Consider the following 14,022-nt stretch of genomic DNA (forward strand, 5'->3'; position numbering starts at 1 on the left):
GGTTGAATGCGCACGCTGTTTTTCATTTTATTTATATTCTATTTTACCAGGAATTTTCCATTGAAATTTGCATCTCCTCTACCAGGGGGTCCTGGCCAAAATGGCAGTACAAAAAGTTTCAGATACAAAATTAGACACATAAAACATCACAAATTAAAATGACACAAAATATTCACATGAATCTTCCAGGTTAGACTTCAAACAATTTTTACAAATATTTAGAGATGGAATTGTTTCTAATAACACTCAGCATTTCATTCTATAATGTAGGGCCAAAGGAAGAAAATGCTGTTTAACCAAACTACATACATACTCTAGGAACAGTTAAATATAATTTATACGAATTTCATGCACTATAACAACAAGTACAATATGATAAAAGGTTACAAACAAAAGATGGCAATTTGAGTAGAAGCATATGCATTGTTCTCCTTGGGTGCAGAAAAAAAACATCCAATCTTTTTGTACAAAGTACAATGATGGGTATGTAAAGATCATCACAAATCGTACTGCAGCATGATATATAGTATGCAGCTTTTTAAATAGAAAAACTTTTGCATTCTAAGATCTAATGCTGTGTCTCTGGAAGAGGAGGATCTGAAACATTTTAAATATCAAAGCTTTTGTAATCTGATTGTTAGCCTACACAATTCACATCAATGTCCTTTCTCCGTGCTTTCATTTTTAGAGTAAAAATAGTACATATAAATACAAAAAATAAAAATCTAAAATTAAACTGTTTGAGTAAGGCCTCCCACAGAAAGCCCAAAGAAGCATTTTGTTACTAGTAATTACTTTTTCATTTTGTTTTCAGTTTTCATCTTCAATTTTCATTAAAAACCTATATACAGAGTGAAATCATTCAGCTTGCATTTGCAAAGTGTTCCTATTATGACACTGTTAAAGTTACAAATGTAGAAATTCGTATGTCTTTATAGAAGTCAAAGAATAAATGCACCTTTTTAAAAAAATGTCAAAATAGAATTTCAACGAGGCTATAATTACTGGATTAGTAGACATTTCAGATTTTATTTTATGACAAAATGCCATTTGATGCACCATCAATCTACACATGCCAAACATTTCTAAATATGTTAGCATTATAAAAAGTAAATGCACACTTAATTTGACTGCTTAAATATATATACAAAAAATTGAAAAATGAATCAAAGATCTGTCCTTCAAAATTCTTTCACGCTTGGACATAGGATACAAATTTAAGATGCATATTACAACCAGGTGGTAGCAGTAATATGTACAGGATTAAACAGTAATTTAATACATAAGATAGATATTTAAAAGGCCTAAAGCTAAATTGATTGCAAACGTCGGAGAGTTGAGATACCTGAATGAATGTGTGAAACTGGCGCAGCTGAGACTCGGCGAGGGTTAGTTTTCTCTGCAGAGATTCCAGAGTCTGAGAGCTCTGCTCGGTCAAAGCATGCATTTGTTGAGACGCCGTCTGTTCCAACTCAGTCATGGCCTGATCACGCTCGCCTATCCGTGCCTGCAGGACGCTCACTCTCTGCTCCTGGGAATATGCACACAGAAATCACTAATACCATCTAAACAATTCCACTTACTGGAATTTCTTTCAATCGTGTCAGGATTTAGGAAAATATATTTATATAAAAAACACATTGATACTATAGATCAGGGCAATCTGTCCATTTTAGCTGTGCATGCACTGCATTTCCAAAGTATTTAAGAAAAAATTGCTAATTATTTTGACTCAAATAATAATCATATAATCGAATGTTTGTTATGAACATGGCATTCATAAATGAATTTTTCAACAGTTCTATAAACAGTTTGCTGGTGCCTTTTCTTTATTATTGTTAGAAATAGTCATTAATGATTTTCAATTTACTGGCATGAAATGATTTTGAGTGTGAGGAAAGCAGTCAGTGATTTTCTTGGTCAGGTGTAAAATATGGAGTTATTGCCAAATCTCAATGTATAAAAATCACTCTTAATTTGAAGTAAAAGCCACTGAACTGAGAAAAAATACCTGTACTTTAAAGCAAAGCGGATTTATACAGTGAATATGTGTACATGCGTGTGTGCTCTTTGTTTAAATCTGTTTCTTTTTTGTAGTCTCTAATAAATGACATAAAATACTTTAACATGTTACAATAGCTATCTAGTAAAACAATAGAACGGAACCGCAGATCAATGGAATACGATGAAACTGGGGCAAAGTATGGCATTGAGGCCAAACATCAAACAAGACCGATGGTAATTAGGTGAATAAAAAAATCTCTTATAAGACAACGAAGGACCAAAACGAGCATTTTGTCTATTCTTGATGAAAATATACTGATGCAGATAGTCAACACTCTTGCACCTTTTTCTGAAGCTCCTCTTTGAGTTTGCGGCTGCTTGTCTCCTGCTGAGTTTTTTCTGCAGTGGCAACTGTCAATCTTCTCTTGAGAGAGTCGACAAGAGCTTTCCGGTTAGTTGACTCATCAGAGAGTGATTTTATCTAACAAAGAGAAGCAATTGTTATTAAATAGGAGCGGGGTCGCTGAGACCCGAAAATTCAATTACTTCAATATTTTTAAACAGACAGTGAAATGTGGAAGTCTGGGAAGTTCAGATTCAGGATGAGTGACACGATCAATAACGGCAGAGAGAATAATTAATTCCAGGTTGCTCCAAGGCTGTTGCCATGGCTAGTGCACTATCTATCTGTTGTTTGAGCAGGACGTACTTTCTTCTCCAAGTCTTCAGTCGCTGTTTTGTGGCTCCTCTCAGAGTCCTGGCATATCTTTAGTCTGCTCCTGAGATCTTCCACCAGCTGCCTTTTCATCGTTACATCCCTCTCTAAAACACCAATCCTGTGAGCGCATTAATATTTACAGTATTAGTGTTTATCTTTTGTTTTTGTTTTTCATGTCAAGAATGGAACGTGGACTCGATCACTTTAAAAATTAACAAATAGACATGAATAATTGAACATGGAGAAAACAAATAAAATGCCAGCAGTCTTGTAACCAGATTCCTTCTAAATAGTTGAAACATCTCTGCATCTGCGAGACAGAAAAGTGCTGGAATATGTTAACATTTGAGGGCTGTTTTACAGACTGCCTCCTTGACCAGAGCCGCTATAATGATGAGTAAAGGTCCTTTTTAAATAAATATCCTCAAATTCCAGAGAGAGAGAGAGAGAAAGAGTGCCTGCAGCAAATGCACTGAATAAATGTGAGAGCTTCTTATTGGAGTGACATTAAATTAAATAAGACCGGGTGGCCTGGGGAAATGGAGTCAGGTTACCCAATAGCCATTAATGAGAAAAGCCATATTGACCCCTCTGTAGAGTGGACCAAGCCGTTTCTCCTGTTGACTTACAGCCGCGCATCTCCCATCCTCCCCCACTTCACTCCATCTTCTTCAAAGCTCAAGAGAGCAAATGGCAATTAGATCTATAACATTTATTTTAGGGGTGCGTGAGCCTAAAAGAATAGCGGGATGGTGATACTGATGGCCAGTGCGAGCCTCGGAACAGCCCGTCTAGGCTCGCTAAACCGCTTGAACGCCTTCCTTCGCGCTCCCCGCTTTGTCTCTTTGCTGTTGTGCTGCTAGATTGCTAATTCAAAATGCATTTTGGATGCTAATACAGTTGTAAGTGCTTTCATAGATCATGGATGCGCAGTTTGCAGTAGAAAACAAAGGAGATGAATGCATTTATGATATGGAAAGACAACAGGCGGCACATGAAAGGCAGGCCTTTATGAATAAGGCAGAGACCTCTGCGCCGGATATTGACTCAGGACATGGCAGCATGCTTTGAAATTCACTTTTTTTGAAGGCAGTGCAGCAGATGTATTTTTTACAGCGTCTAGACATGTATTTCATTTAAACAAGCTGCGTGGCGTAAGGCGGCTGCCGCTCACAGGGACTCCTCATCTGTGATTTCACATGTTGTCACAGACTGGTGTGAGTTTTGGCTGTCTGCGGACGCACGCTGCGACATTCACGCACTTCTAAGCCTGTACGTTCTGGAGAAAAAAAAAGAAAAAGAAGCTACTCTCGATTCATTGTTGAATGTTTTGCAGTAGAAATGTGAACACACTTAAAACAAGATCAATTTTCCCTGAGAAGAAAAATTCCATGTGCCTTACTGGATCAATTTCACAGACTGTAATGACATGGTTTCCAACATCGAAATACCTTTTTAATTCTTTACTCTCTTTTATATTACCATGCCATTAAATAACAATAAATGAGATACAAATAAAAATGACGCTGCAGGTGTTTGAGGAAAATTCTCTCTTTCGATCGCTGAATTCAACCTTTTTATATTTTTATTATTTCTCTTTTGCTCTAAGAGCGCATTGGAATCAAACAGTTTCTCCACTATAGACATTTACTCAACTATGGCAGCTTCTGAGAATTCCACAGTTTTCAAAATCACAAATGTAGCTGCAATGTTTGAATAAAAAAATCACATGCATTTCTAAATAATGTTAATAATACCAATTTGATTAAAAAGGGCCTCTAACACAATGACCAAAGGAGGGATGAAAAATTAAACATTCTCCTTTTGCTTTCTTTTAGAATCACAAACGTTTATTTTTCCCAATTTATAGCTTCCAGAAAAAAAAATGTAAATGCAAAAATGTTATTTGCTGTCATCTCCCATTTACTGCTAAAGAAGTTTACCCAGCTATGGAGACTTCTGCTCATGAGAAATGTGAAAAGGGCCCATGACAGATTTTTTGCACTTCTTTCAAGCAAAACCTCACTAAATGTATTATTTATTATAACAGCCATTTTTTTTCCACTGAGAGGGCTCGAAACGAGTGACGCGGAGAGGAAGAAGGAAACAGAAAGGACAGCGAGATGGCAACCGGTTAACACAATGGACTGTCAGAATCAGCGCTCAGGGCAAGACATCATCTTATGACAATAGTGCATAACTGTATGGTAAGGAAAATACACCTCCTCTCTCTTTCTCTGGAGCTTGCTGCCAAAATCTCTACATATAAGCAGCTCCTTCATGCTTTTTAAAATCAACGAATGCTGTTGAAGTCTGCCACATGGTGGAATCAGACACTGCAAAAGTGACCCCTAGCACCAGAAAGAGAAGGCGAAGAAGTAAGTATACCTCAGGACTAAGAAGGAAAGAGAGGGGATAGAGAGCATTTACCTCTCGTGCAGTTCCTTCAGTGTCTGATCTCTTTCATCTAACTGAGCCCTCAGGCTCTTGTTAGCAGCAGTGTGTTTGCTCATCTCACTGCTGGCACTCTGTGGAGAGAAAGAGTCACACATTTATCCTATCATCTGATATCCCATCGTGCGGGACTCATTTATGAATATTGAGCCGTCGGGATGCTTAATGAAGATGCTGTTTCACATCTGCTTCACAGAAATATACACATCTACATATGTCCTGTACGCCTTTTGTTTCCTTTATAGGACACTGATGGGACTTTGAATAAGAATTTTGGGAAATTGTTAAGATCAGTCAGGTTATATTGAAATGCAGAATTTTTCCTCTTATACTCTAGAGTCTTAAAGTGTAGGTTGTTTTACTGGACAACGTTTAAATAATACTCATTAAAAAAGTTGTGTGTAGAGCTGGGCAGATCACTTGACAGAATCTGTAGGTAGTAATAAAATCAGGCTAATTTTGGATTACTTTAGATTACTTTTGTGGTAAACCTTGTCTGAATTTACATAATCTAAAGTATTTTTAATGTGCAATACTTCAAAATATTAACCCTCATATACCACACTGTTGGTGTTGACGGAATAAATACCAATGGCATTTCATTATTTTAAAATATTTACTTGAAATTAACTAATTTAGATAGCATTACAAAAAAGCAATATTGAAAACACAACAACACTGCTGCATCAAAAATTTTATCTAAACACACACACACTAAAAGTGCATATGGCAGCAACAATGAGAAACATCAAACAATTGCAACATTGCAAATGTGAAGAATCACGAATGTATTAAGTGGGAGGTTTATTATGAAAAAATAATATTGAAGTTTAAAAAAAGAAAAATCTGTATAATCTTTAACACTTTAGTTTAAGTACCAATTCTCACTATTAAATAGGGGCTTATTCTGCACAATCTTAGTGTACATCCCTAATCTTACCCAATACCTTAACCAGAGATGCCTAAAGCAGGGCCAGCGGGCCAAAGTTGGTCCACTGTAACCTTTGAGATGGCCCACCATCTCATCTTAGAAGAGAGTGAGAAAGATTAAAAGGGTTGGTGTGTTTTATTGCAGAGCTACAAAAAATGAAATCTTTCAATTGCTGTAAATGAATCAGATTTTTAAAAATGTAAATACTGTCACACGATGGACAGAGGACTATGCAGAAGACATCAGTGAGCGGATCAAGACAAAAACTAGTGTAACTCCATGCTGTTATAAATGAGTGTTTTTGTTTTTTTCCGTAGAAAGTTCATTATAAAATGTAAAAACAAAAAACAAAAAACATTATACTGTTATACATTATACATTATACTAATATACTATTAGTTAATATAAAGCAAAGTTTTCTAGTTGTATTTAAATTTTACTAGATAAATTGGGAAATTACCCATGGCAATTATATTAACATTTGGCTCACAAGCTTAATCAACTTTGGTTTTTGGCCATTCATAAGGAAAAGTTGAGGCACCCCTGACCTAAACCAAACAATCTTAATAACTATTTTTATAAATTAGAAGTTTATTCAGCTAAAAGTCATATTTAATGGTTGGTTAATATCTAGAATTGTACCTTAAAATAAAGTGTGACTGGATAGTCGAAAAATTGTGAATAACTCACTGCCATTGTGCAATGAACCATAGGATAAATAATATTTTTAACCCTTTAATTGTCTGCTCTGACCATATTTTGACTGTTTGAAATATTGACTGTTAAAGTCATTTAAAGAATGATTGTTTAAGTAATGGTTTACACACACAGCATTATTGATTTACCAAAAAAAATAAATAAATAAAAATAAATTTAACAAACATAATCCTGAAGAAAAAAAAGAACATGTTGAATGATAATCTGAAATACCTTATGGCACACTTCAAAAAAATAAAGATGATTTAGTATTAAAAATGTTTTATTTTAATTATGTTTTTAAAATTAATTGGTCTTACACTTCATATTTTTAGATTTTTTATATGTATTAATTCCAGTACTTTTATATAAACTGACATATCAACCGTTTGGTGGTGGATGATATTTTAGAAATTATGGAATGTGTTGATAAAAATGCATTGAGTGTGTTAACAAGCAACATTATAAATTAAGAAATGCAATCCAACATTTTTATTTCTTGGTGGGGCATTTAAACGGTTAAGTAGTTTATTGTAGTTACAAGTACTTGATGTTTGAATCTAAGTACATAATTCCTAGACAGTTCTGGTTGTAATATTTATCTTTTTAAAAATCCATATGAAATTAAACTTCAGCAAAATATGGGAAGCAGTTTTGTAATCATAATAAGAATGAACTTGAAATAAAAAAACAATAATCTGTCATTGAATCGTATTTTTCTTTTTTTGCTTCAATGTTTATTTATATATTTATCATTTCTAGCATTACTCATTATGCTGGGTTTTGATCTATTTAGTGGCACATTTGTTCAACCTCTGTGAATGTGTGTCAAGGTAAGAGGCACACGCACAGAGCGTCTGAAAAACTCCGAGGACAGGTTGAGTTGGTGGGATGCCTGTGATCATGTGAATGATGGATATTTGTATGTGCACCTTGTCTTTAGTTGAAAGGAATAGAGGACTCGTTTATGTAGCACACATCCTGACTGTATCTCAGCCACACACCCACACACACTCCTGTCTCATGAACATGACACTAGCATTGAGGCCAACACAGAAATATAAAGAGCACTGCCAGACCCCATTTACCAGTTTGCTGATTTAAAAAAACAAAAAACAAAAAAAACTACTTTTATCACTTTTAACTTATTTATAAGAAGAAGAAAACTGTGGATATTTATGAATATGAATTCTATATCAAAACTACCACAGCAAATATATATACTGTATACATATATAAAAAATACATATGATATAATTTATTATAGCATAATAAAATTGGTGTTTTTAGCAAATGACTGCACTACTGCAATTCACAGATCTACGGAGTGGAAAGTCTGGAATGTGGAACAGAATTTAATCATTTTAATAACACATTTTATCAACAGCGGGATCATCTTTTCATCTTACAGGTCTGAAACTGCTAGAAAAACTACTCAAAAGGGCAAATAAGCAAATAACAAAATTATTAAATGTTTTTACATTTTTTAACATGGCTGAATTTATGAGAAATGGTACTTCACGCTGAGACTGCATCATCAGCTCAGGTTTGCATTATCTTTCAAAAATTCAATGGCCTGTGATCAATTATTCTTTATTTTATATAATAAATACTTTTTCCTAGTTATTGCTTTGCATACTATGAGAATACTCTGGGCTTGTGATGAATTGTTTGTTAGGTTCTATACACAAGAAGCTGTTAATAGACACAAAAGATCCATACTGTTTAAGGCTTATATACAGTTAAAGTCAGAATTATTAGCCCCCTTTGAATTATTTATTTATTTTTTTTTTACATTTTTTAATATTTCCTAAATTGTTAAACAGAGCAAAGAAATTTTCACAGAATGTTTGATTATATATATATATATATATATATATATATATATATATATATATTTTTTTTTTTTTTTTTTTTTTTTTTCTGGAGAAAGCCATATTTGTTTTATTTCGGCTAGAATAAATGCATTTAAAAAAAACATTCAAGGGACAAAATTATTAGCCCTTTTAGCAAATTTTTGTTTGATAGTCTACAGAGCAAACCATCGTTATACAATCACTTGCCTAATTACCCTAACCTGCCTAATTAACCTAAACAACCTAGTTAAGCCTTTAAATGTCTCTCTAGTAAAATATTACTTACTGTCATCATGGCGAAGATAAAATAAATCAGTTATTAGACATGAGTTAATAAAAATATTATGTTTAGAAATGTGTTGAAAAAAATCTTCTCTCCGTTAAACAGAAATTGGGGAAAAAAATAAACAGGGGTCTAATAATTCAGGGGGGCTATTAATTCTGACTTAAACTGTAAGTAAATAAATAAATAAATAAATAAATAAATAAAGAAAGAAAGAAAGAAAGAAAGAAAGAAAGAAAGAAAGAAAGAAAGAAAGAAAGAAAAATGTCTTTTTTATTTTTTGTTCAGATGCTAATCATCCCACACAGGATAGTGTTTAATTACATCAGTCAAATGTATAAACTGAATCTAAGGAAATGAGAGTAATCGTAAGAGACCTTGAGTCGTTGAGTGAGCTGTTTGACTTGGGCCTGCAGGCGTTCTGGCTCGGAAGCGGGGGGGTTCAGTGACGTCTGCTGCCGTATACGTCTCCACTGCTCTAACTCCATCTGCAAAGATGCTTTCTGCTGCTCCAGACCAGCCAACTCGCATGCCTGCTTCTGCTCTCCAACATGCGTACAAAGAAAGAATAAACAAATCCACATGTAAGGGCTCCTACAACAAACAAACGAGCAGATTCATATCAATTAAGAGAGCAACATGACAATCCGCCAAACGTCTGATTAAAAAGATTCTGCTGAGTTTTATGATTAAGAAGTATTTTTAAGGCCCAGGACATAGCAGTCTGCGATTAAAGCCCTAAATCCGATTAAAGTGGTATGCTAATAAGGAGACAGATCATTCCCTCGTTTTCCTGTTGATTGTCAGCCTTAATAGAGCCATTGTCAGCTCGTCCCAGTGCACTCTGGGAGTTTATCAGCACTGCGTAGAGCTGAAAGTGGAGCATCAGGGCTAATTGCGCTCTCACTCACTAACACGCGCAGTTACTGCATAGAACTAAGTGAATAACACAAAGCCCTGTTTGGGGAATAAAACCACAGAGTTTATAACAACACTCGGATACGATACTTTACCCTCTGTCCAAACATAATGATTTCTTACTGCACCCATCATACAATATGGCCCAAATCAGGGAGAAAACACACACGCACACACTGTCTAGTGGAACATCTCAAACACTATTCGCGCAGCTGCTGATATCTGGTTTCTGCCCTTTTAATAGAGCATTTTCTCTTTTTTTAGGGTTGTGCTAATGAAAGACATGCCAGCAACACACTGAGAGGCATTAATGGTGTTTCCAGTAATCTGAGGGTGTATAAATGACTCTGGACTGAAAGATCATGTGGCGTTCTACAGTCTACATCATCCTCACATATCCGTTGGTCCATTCCAATTTGTGCTATAAAGCAAAGCTTAACATTTTTTTCCCTAATGACAAAGACTAAAATATGCATTGGCATCTTTGCAAGGGGCTTTGTTCCTAAAATATAAAGATACACATTTGGAAAAATTTTAATAATTTTTTTTAAGTCAAGTGCTATTTTTGGGTTTCCACCTGGATTTTGCCTACCTAAATTCAAAAGCTTCCCACATGCATAGGTGTAAATGCAAAAGTTTGTCATCATTTTAAAGAAAACTTCTTGTATATGTTGTTTGTGTTTTAATAAACCCATCTAAAAAAGAGGTGCTTTTTTTGTACACTCAAACTTGAGAGAGGTTCTGTGTGATCAAGGTTGCTGTAATTAATTTTGTTGGTTCCTGAACATGTCAGTAATCATTCAAAAAAAGAAAAAAAAAAGTGTCTCTATCTATGCAAAAGTTATTATATTCCAACTGATGAGAGAACGGAACCACTTATGGGGGTACTGGGCCAGTATTTGAAAGAATGTGGAAAAGAGTTTTTAATATTTATATATACCTGGACATTATTGTCGTGATTATTTTAATTTTTAAACTCAGGTTTCCAAAAATCACAAAAATAATAATAGAAAAATTGTTAAATGTCAGTTGGAAGTTTGCATGTTCCCCCCATGTTGGCGTGGGTTTCCTCCGGATGCTCGGGTTTCCCCTTCAGTCCAAAGACATGCACTATAGGTGAAATGGGAGCTAAATTGTCCGTATAGTATGCGTTTGAATGAATGAGAGTGTATGGTGTTGCCCAGTGATGGGTTGCAGCTGGAATGTATCCGCTGAGTTAAACATATGCTGGATAAGTTGGTGGTTCATTCCGTATTGACCCCAGACTAATAAAGAGGCTAAGCCGAAAAGAAAATGAATGAATGAATATTCTTAACATGCATTTACATTTACCAATTTCATTCATTCATTTTCTTTTCTGCCCTTCCATCTGCAACCCATCACTGGGAAACATCCATATACACGTATTCACACTCATACACTACGGACAATTTAGCCTACCCAATTCACCTGTGCCGCTTGTCTTTGGACTCTGGGGGAAACCGAAGCACCCGGAGAAAACCCACGCAAACATGGGGAGAGCATACAAACTCCAAACAGAAATGCCTACTGACCCAGTCGAGGCTCGAACCAGCGACCTTCTTATATTAAGAATAATAATAATATTTTTTAAAATAAAATATACATGGCACAAATAAAATGAGCTAAACTTGTTATAAAAACCATGCTACACACATTTATTTAATTTAATTTGGAATAAATAAATTTTGATAGTCTACAGAATAAACCATCATTATACAATAATTTTTCTAATTACCCTAACTTGCCTAATTGCCCAAGTTAATTAAGCATTTAAATTTAGCATTTGTCACTTAAAGCTGAATACTAGTCTCTTGACAAATATCTAGTAAATGTTATGTACAGTCATCATGGCAAAGATGAAAAAAAAAACAGTTAAAAGAGATGAGTTATTAAAACTATTATATTTAGAAATGTGTTAAAAAACATCTCTCCATTGAGTGAGACAGAAAATGACAAACATATCCAGGGGACTGACTACAACTGTATTCTATACATATAATACAGTTGTAGTCAGCACCCTGGATACTATACGTGTATTATATTTTTTATTATATTTATTTTAAACACATATATACTCTTTATATATTTGTATTCGTATATAAAATACTTTCTGCAAGAATAAATGTGGTTGAGCAGATTTGTCACGTCTACAGATCAGTGATTTACGAATCGCCGTGACCAGTCAGTCACCTGGAGCAGTAAATTAAACTGTCAAGCTTGTTAGAATCCAGTCACACTCGTCTCTCTCACCAAACTCGGACGAGATGTGGGGAGGTTAGTTTGGCTTAGCGCTAACAGCCCCTGAAAGCCTCTCTGTCAGACGAGCAGTCTAATCCTGAAGTAATCCCGACCCTTCCTAAAAGAGGAACACGGACTACACCTGCAAATTACGCAGATTACAGGCCCGCTCTGTCAAACAGGCTGTCAAAGTCCCTCCGCCGTGGTGATAGGAGGGGTTCTGCCACACTGCCCCCGTAATCCCACCGCAATGATTAATGTGAACGGCTCAAAGGTGTGACAGGCGTCTTCAGCAGAAGGCTGACCTGAGTGGGGGTGGATAGGTGAATGTGTCGTACCTGTCAAAGTACATCAAGTGTACTTCCTCTGTCAAGCAGAACAGCATGAGCTCCAATTCAGGACAAATAGAGCACTTTTGTCATCTACATTTATTGCGTCACAGCACCAGCTTGTGGCGGGATCACTTGTTGAACAGCGTAAAAATGTGTTGACTCTTCGTTTAAGTGCGAAAGGCAAGAAAAGGAGTGTGAAAGCAGCTTGAAGCTCCGCAGGGACATGCGCTATGATTGACTGATGAAAGTGACACTTCACTGTTGAGCATGTGTTCCACTTAGAGAGAACAAGGAACACACACGCACACTCACACTAGACAGCAGATGCATTATATCAGGTGCTGTTAAAACCGCTGTTCTAACACATGCAGGAAAGGGAGAAGCCATTCAACTCATCTAATATACATCACAGAGTCTGTAATAAGAGATCCGTTCTGTGCTAATACTGCATATGACATCCGTGTGATCACTACAGGAGCTCTGTGACACTTCAACTGTGGTACACTGTGACTACGCTGCTTCCAGCTTTAATTGAACTTGGCCCTTTTTCACAGGAGCTTTGTCTTTTCTGCCTAGGCAATATAATGAGAGGGAGAGAGACAGACAAGAGAGAGAGAGAAAGAGAGAGAGAGAGAGAGACATTAAAATGAGCAAAATAAAGGATCGATACCAGACCACAAAGGGCACAGGGATCAATGTGAGCTGAGAGTAGTGTGACACCCGACACGAACACTAATACAGAGGAAACACAGACTCTCACTCACACATCGGAGAGGGGGGAAGGATCACAACTCGCAAATGAATAAATGCCAAGGGCTTATTATTCCTGTGCAACATGGCTGACGATACAAATATTTTCAATTAATGCAATTACCTCTAAATACAATTATACAACTACAAATGTGGATTATTTTATGTTAAACAGCTATTTTAGTTTTAAATTTTCGTTTTGCCATAATTATTGAAACTTTTATCATCATGATATATGCAAATATCACTGCAAAAAAGGTTACTTCAACAGGAACAATAACAAAAAAAGTTTATTGCTTTATTATCTATACATGTCTAAAGTACACACGATTTCAACCTAATTAAATTGCAAAAGGATTATATAGGTAGTTACAATAGGTAACACTTTACAATAAAGTCTCACTAGAAAATGTTAGTTAATGGATCAACTGTGAGAAAATGATAGATTTATTGCTATTGTTACTATTATTTTAAAATACAACTTCATTTTATTAGTGTTTAACTCTATTGGGGAATTACCAACCTACGTCACACATGACGTCACATGGGCTTAACTGCACTTAATGATTTAAAAAAAAAAAACATCAGTTGAAAGAACAAACATGTCGTGTTGTGCAGTAGGATGCCAAAATGGAAAGTCCAAAAATAGAAAACTTAAATTTTACTATACAACGCACTGCTTTTAATGCCAACCGCAGACAGATGTCTTTAGCTAACAGCCATCATAAGAGCTGAATGGAGTAAGGGCCTATTTAAAAATGGTCGACTCTGCAGTTCTTATTTTATATATAAGTTCACACTATGCTGAATCATACACATTA

The 14,022-nt window shown here is 35.5% G+C and overlaps 1 protein-coding gene across 11 annotated transcripts in view; it reads right to left on the minus strand.

Annotated features, from left to right (window-relative positions):
• cntln (centlein, centrosomal protein) overlaps positions 1-14,022 on the minus strand; it is a 188,491-nt gene that overhangs the window by 18,061 nt on the left and 156,408 nt on the right. For all 11 annotated transcript variants that reach the window (XM_073951811.1, XM_068221311.2, XM_073951805.1 and 8 more), the window contains 5 exons: positions 9,320-9,481; positions 5,153-5,250; positions 2,714-2,840; positions 2,348-2,485; positions 1,346-1,531 (listed from right to left, as the gene is read on the minus strand). In XM_073951811.1, the coding sequence (XP_073807912.1) occupies positions 1,346-1,531; positions 2,348-2,485; positions 2,714-2,840; positions 5,153-5,250; positions 9,320-9,481 (711 nt within the window). The remainder of the gene's footprint in view (positions 1-1,345; positions 1,532-2,347; positions 2,486-2,713; positions 2,841-5,152; positions 5,251-9,319; positions 9,482-14,022) is intronic.

Source organism: Danio rerio, chromosome 1 (assembly GCF_049306965.1).
Source record: "Danio rerio strain Tuebingen ecotype United States chromosome 1, GRCz12tu, whole genome shotgun sequence".
NCBI lineage: Eukaryota > Metazoa > Chordata > Actinopteri > Cypriniformes > Danionidae > Danio > Danio rerio.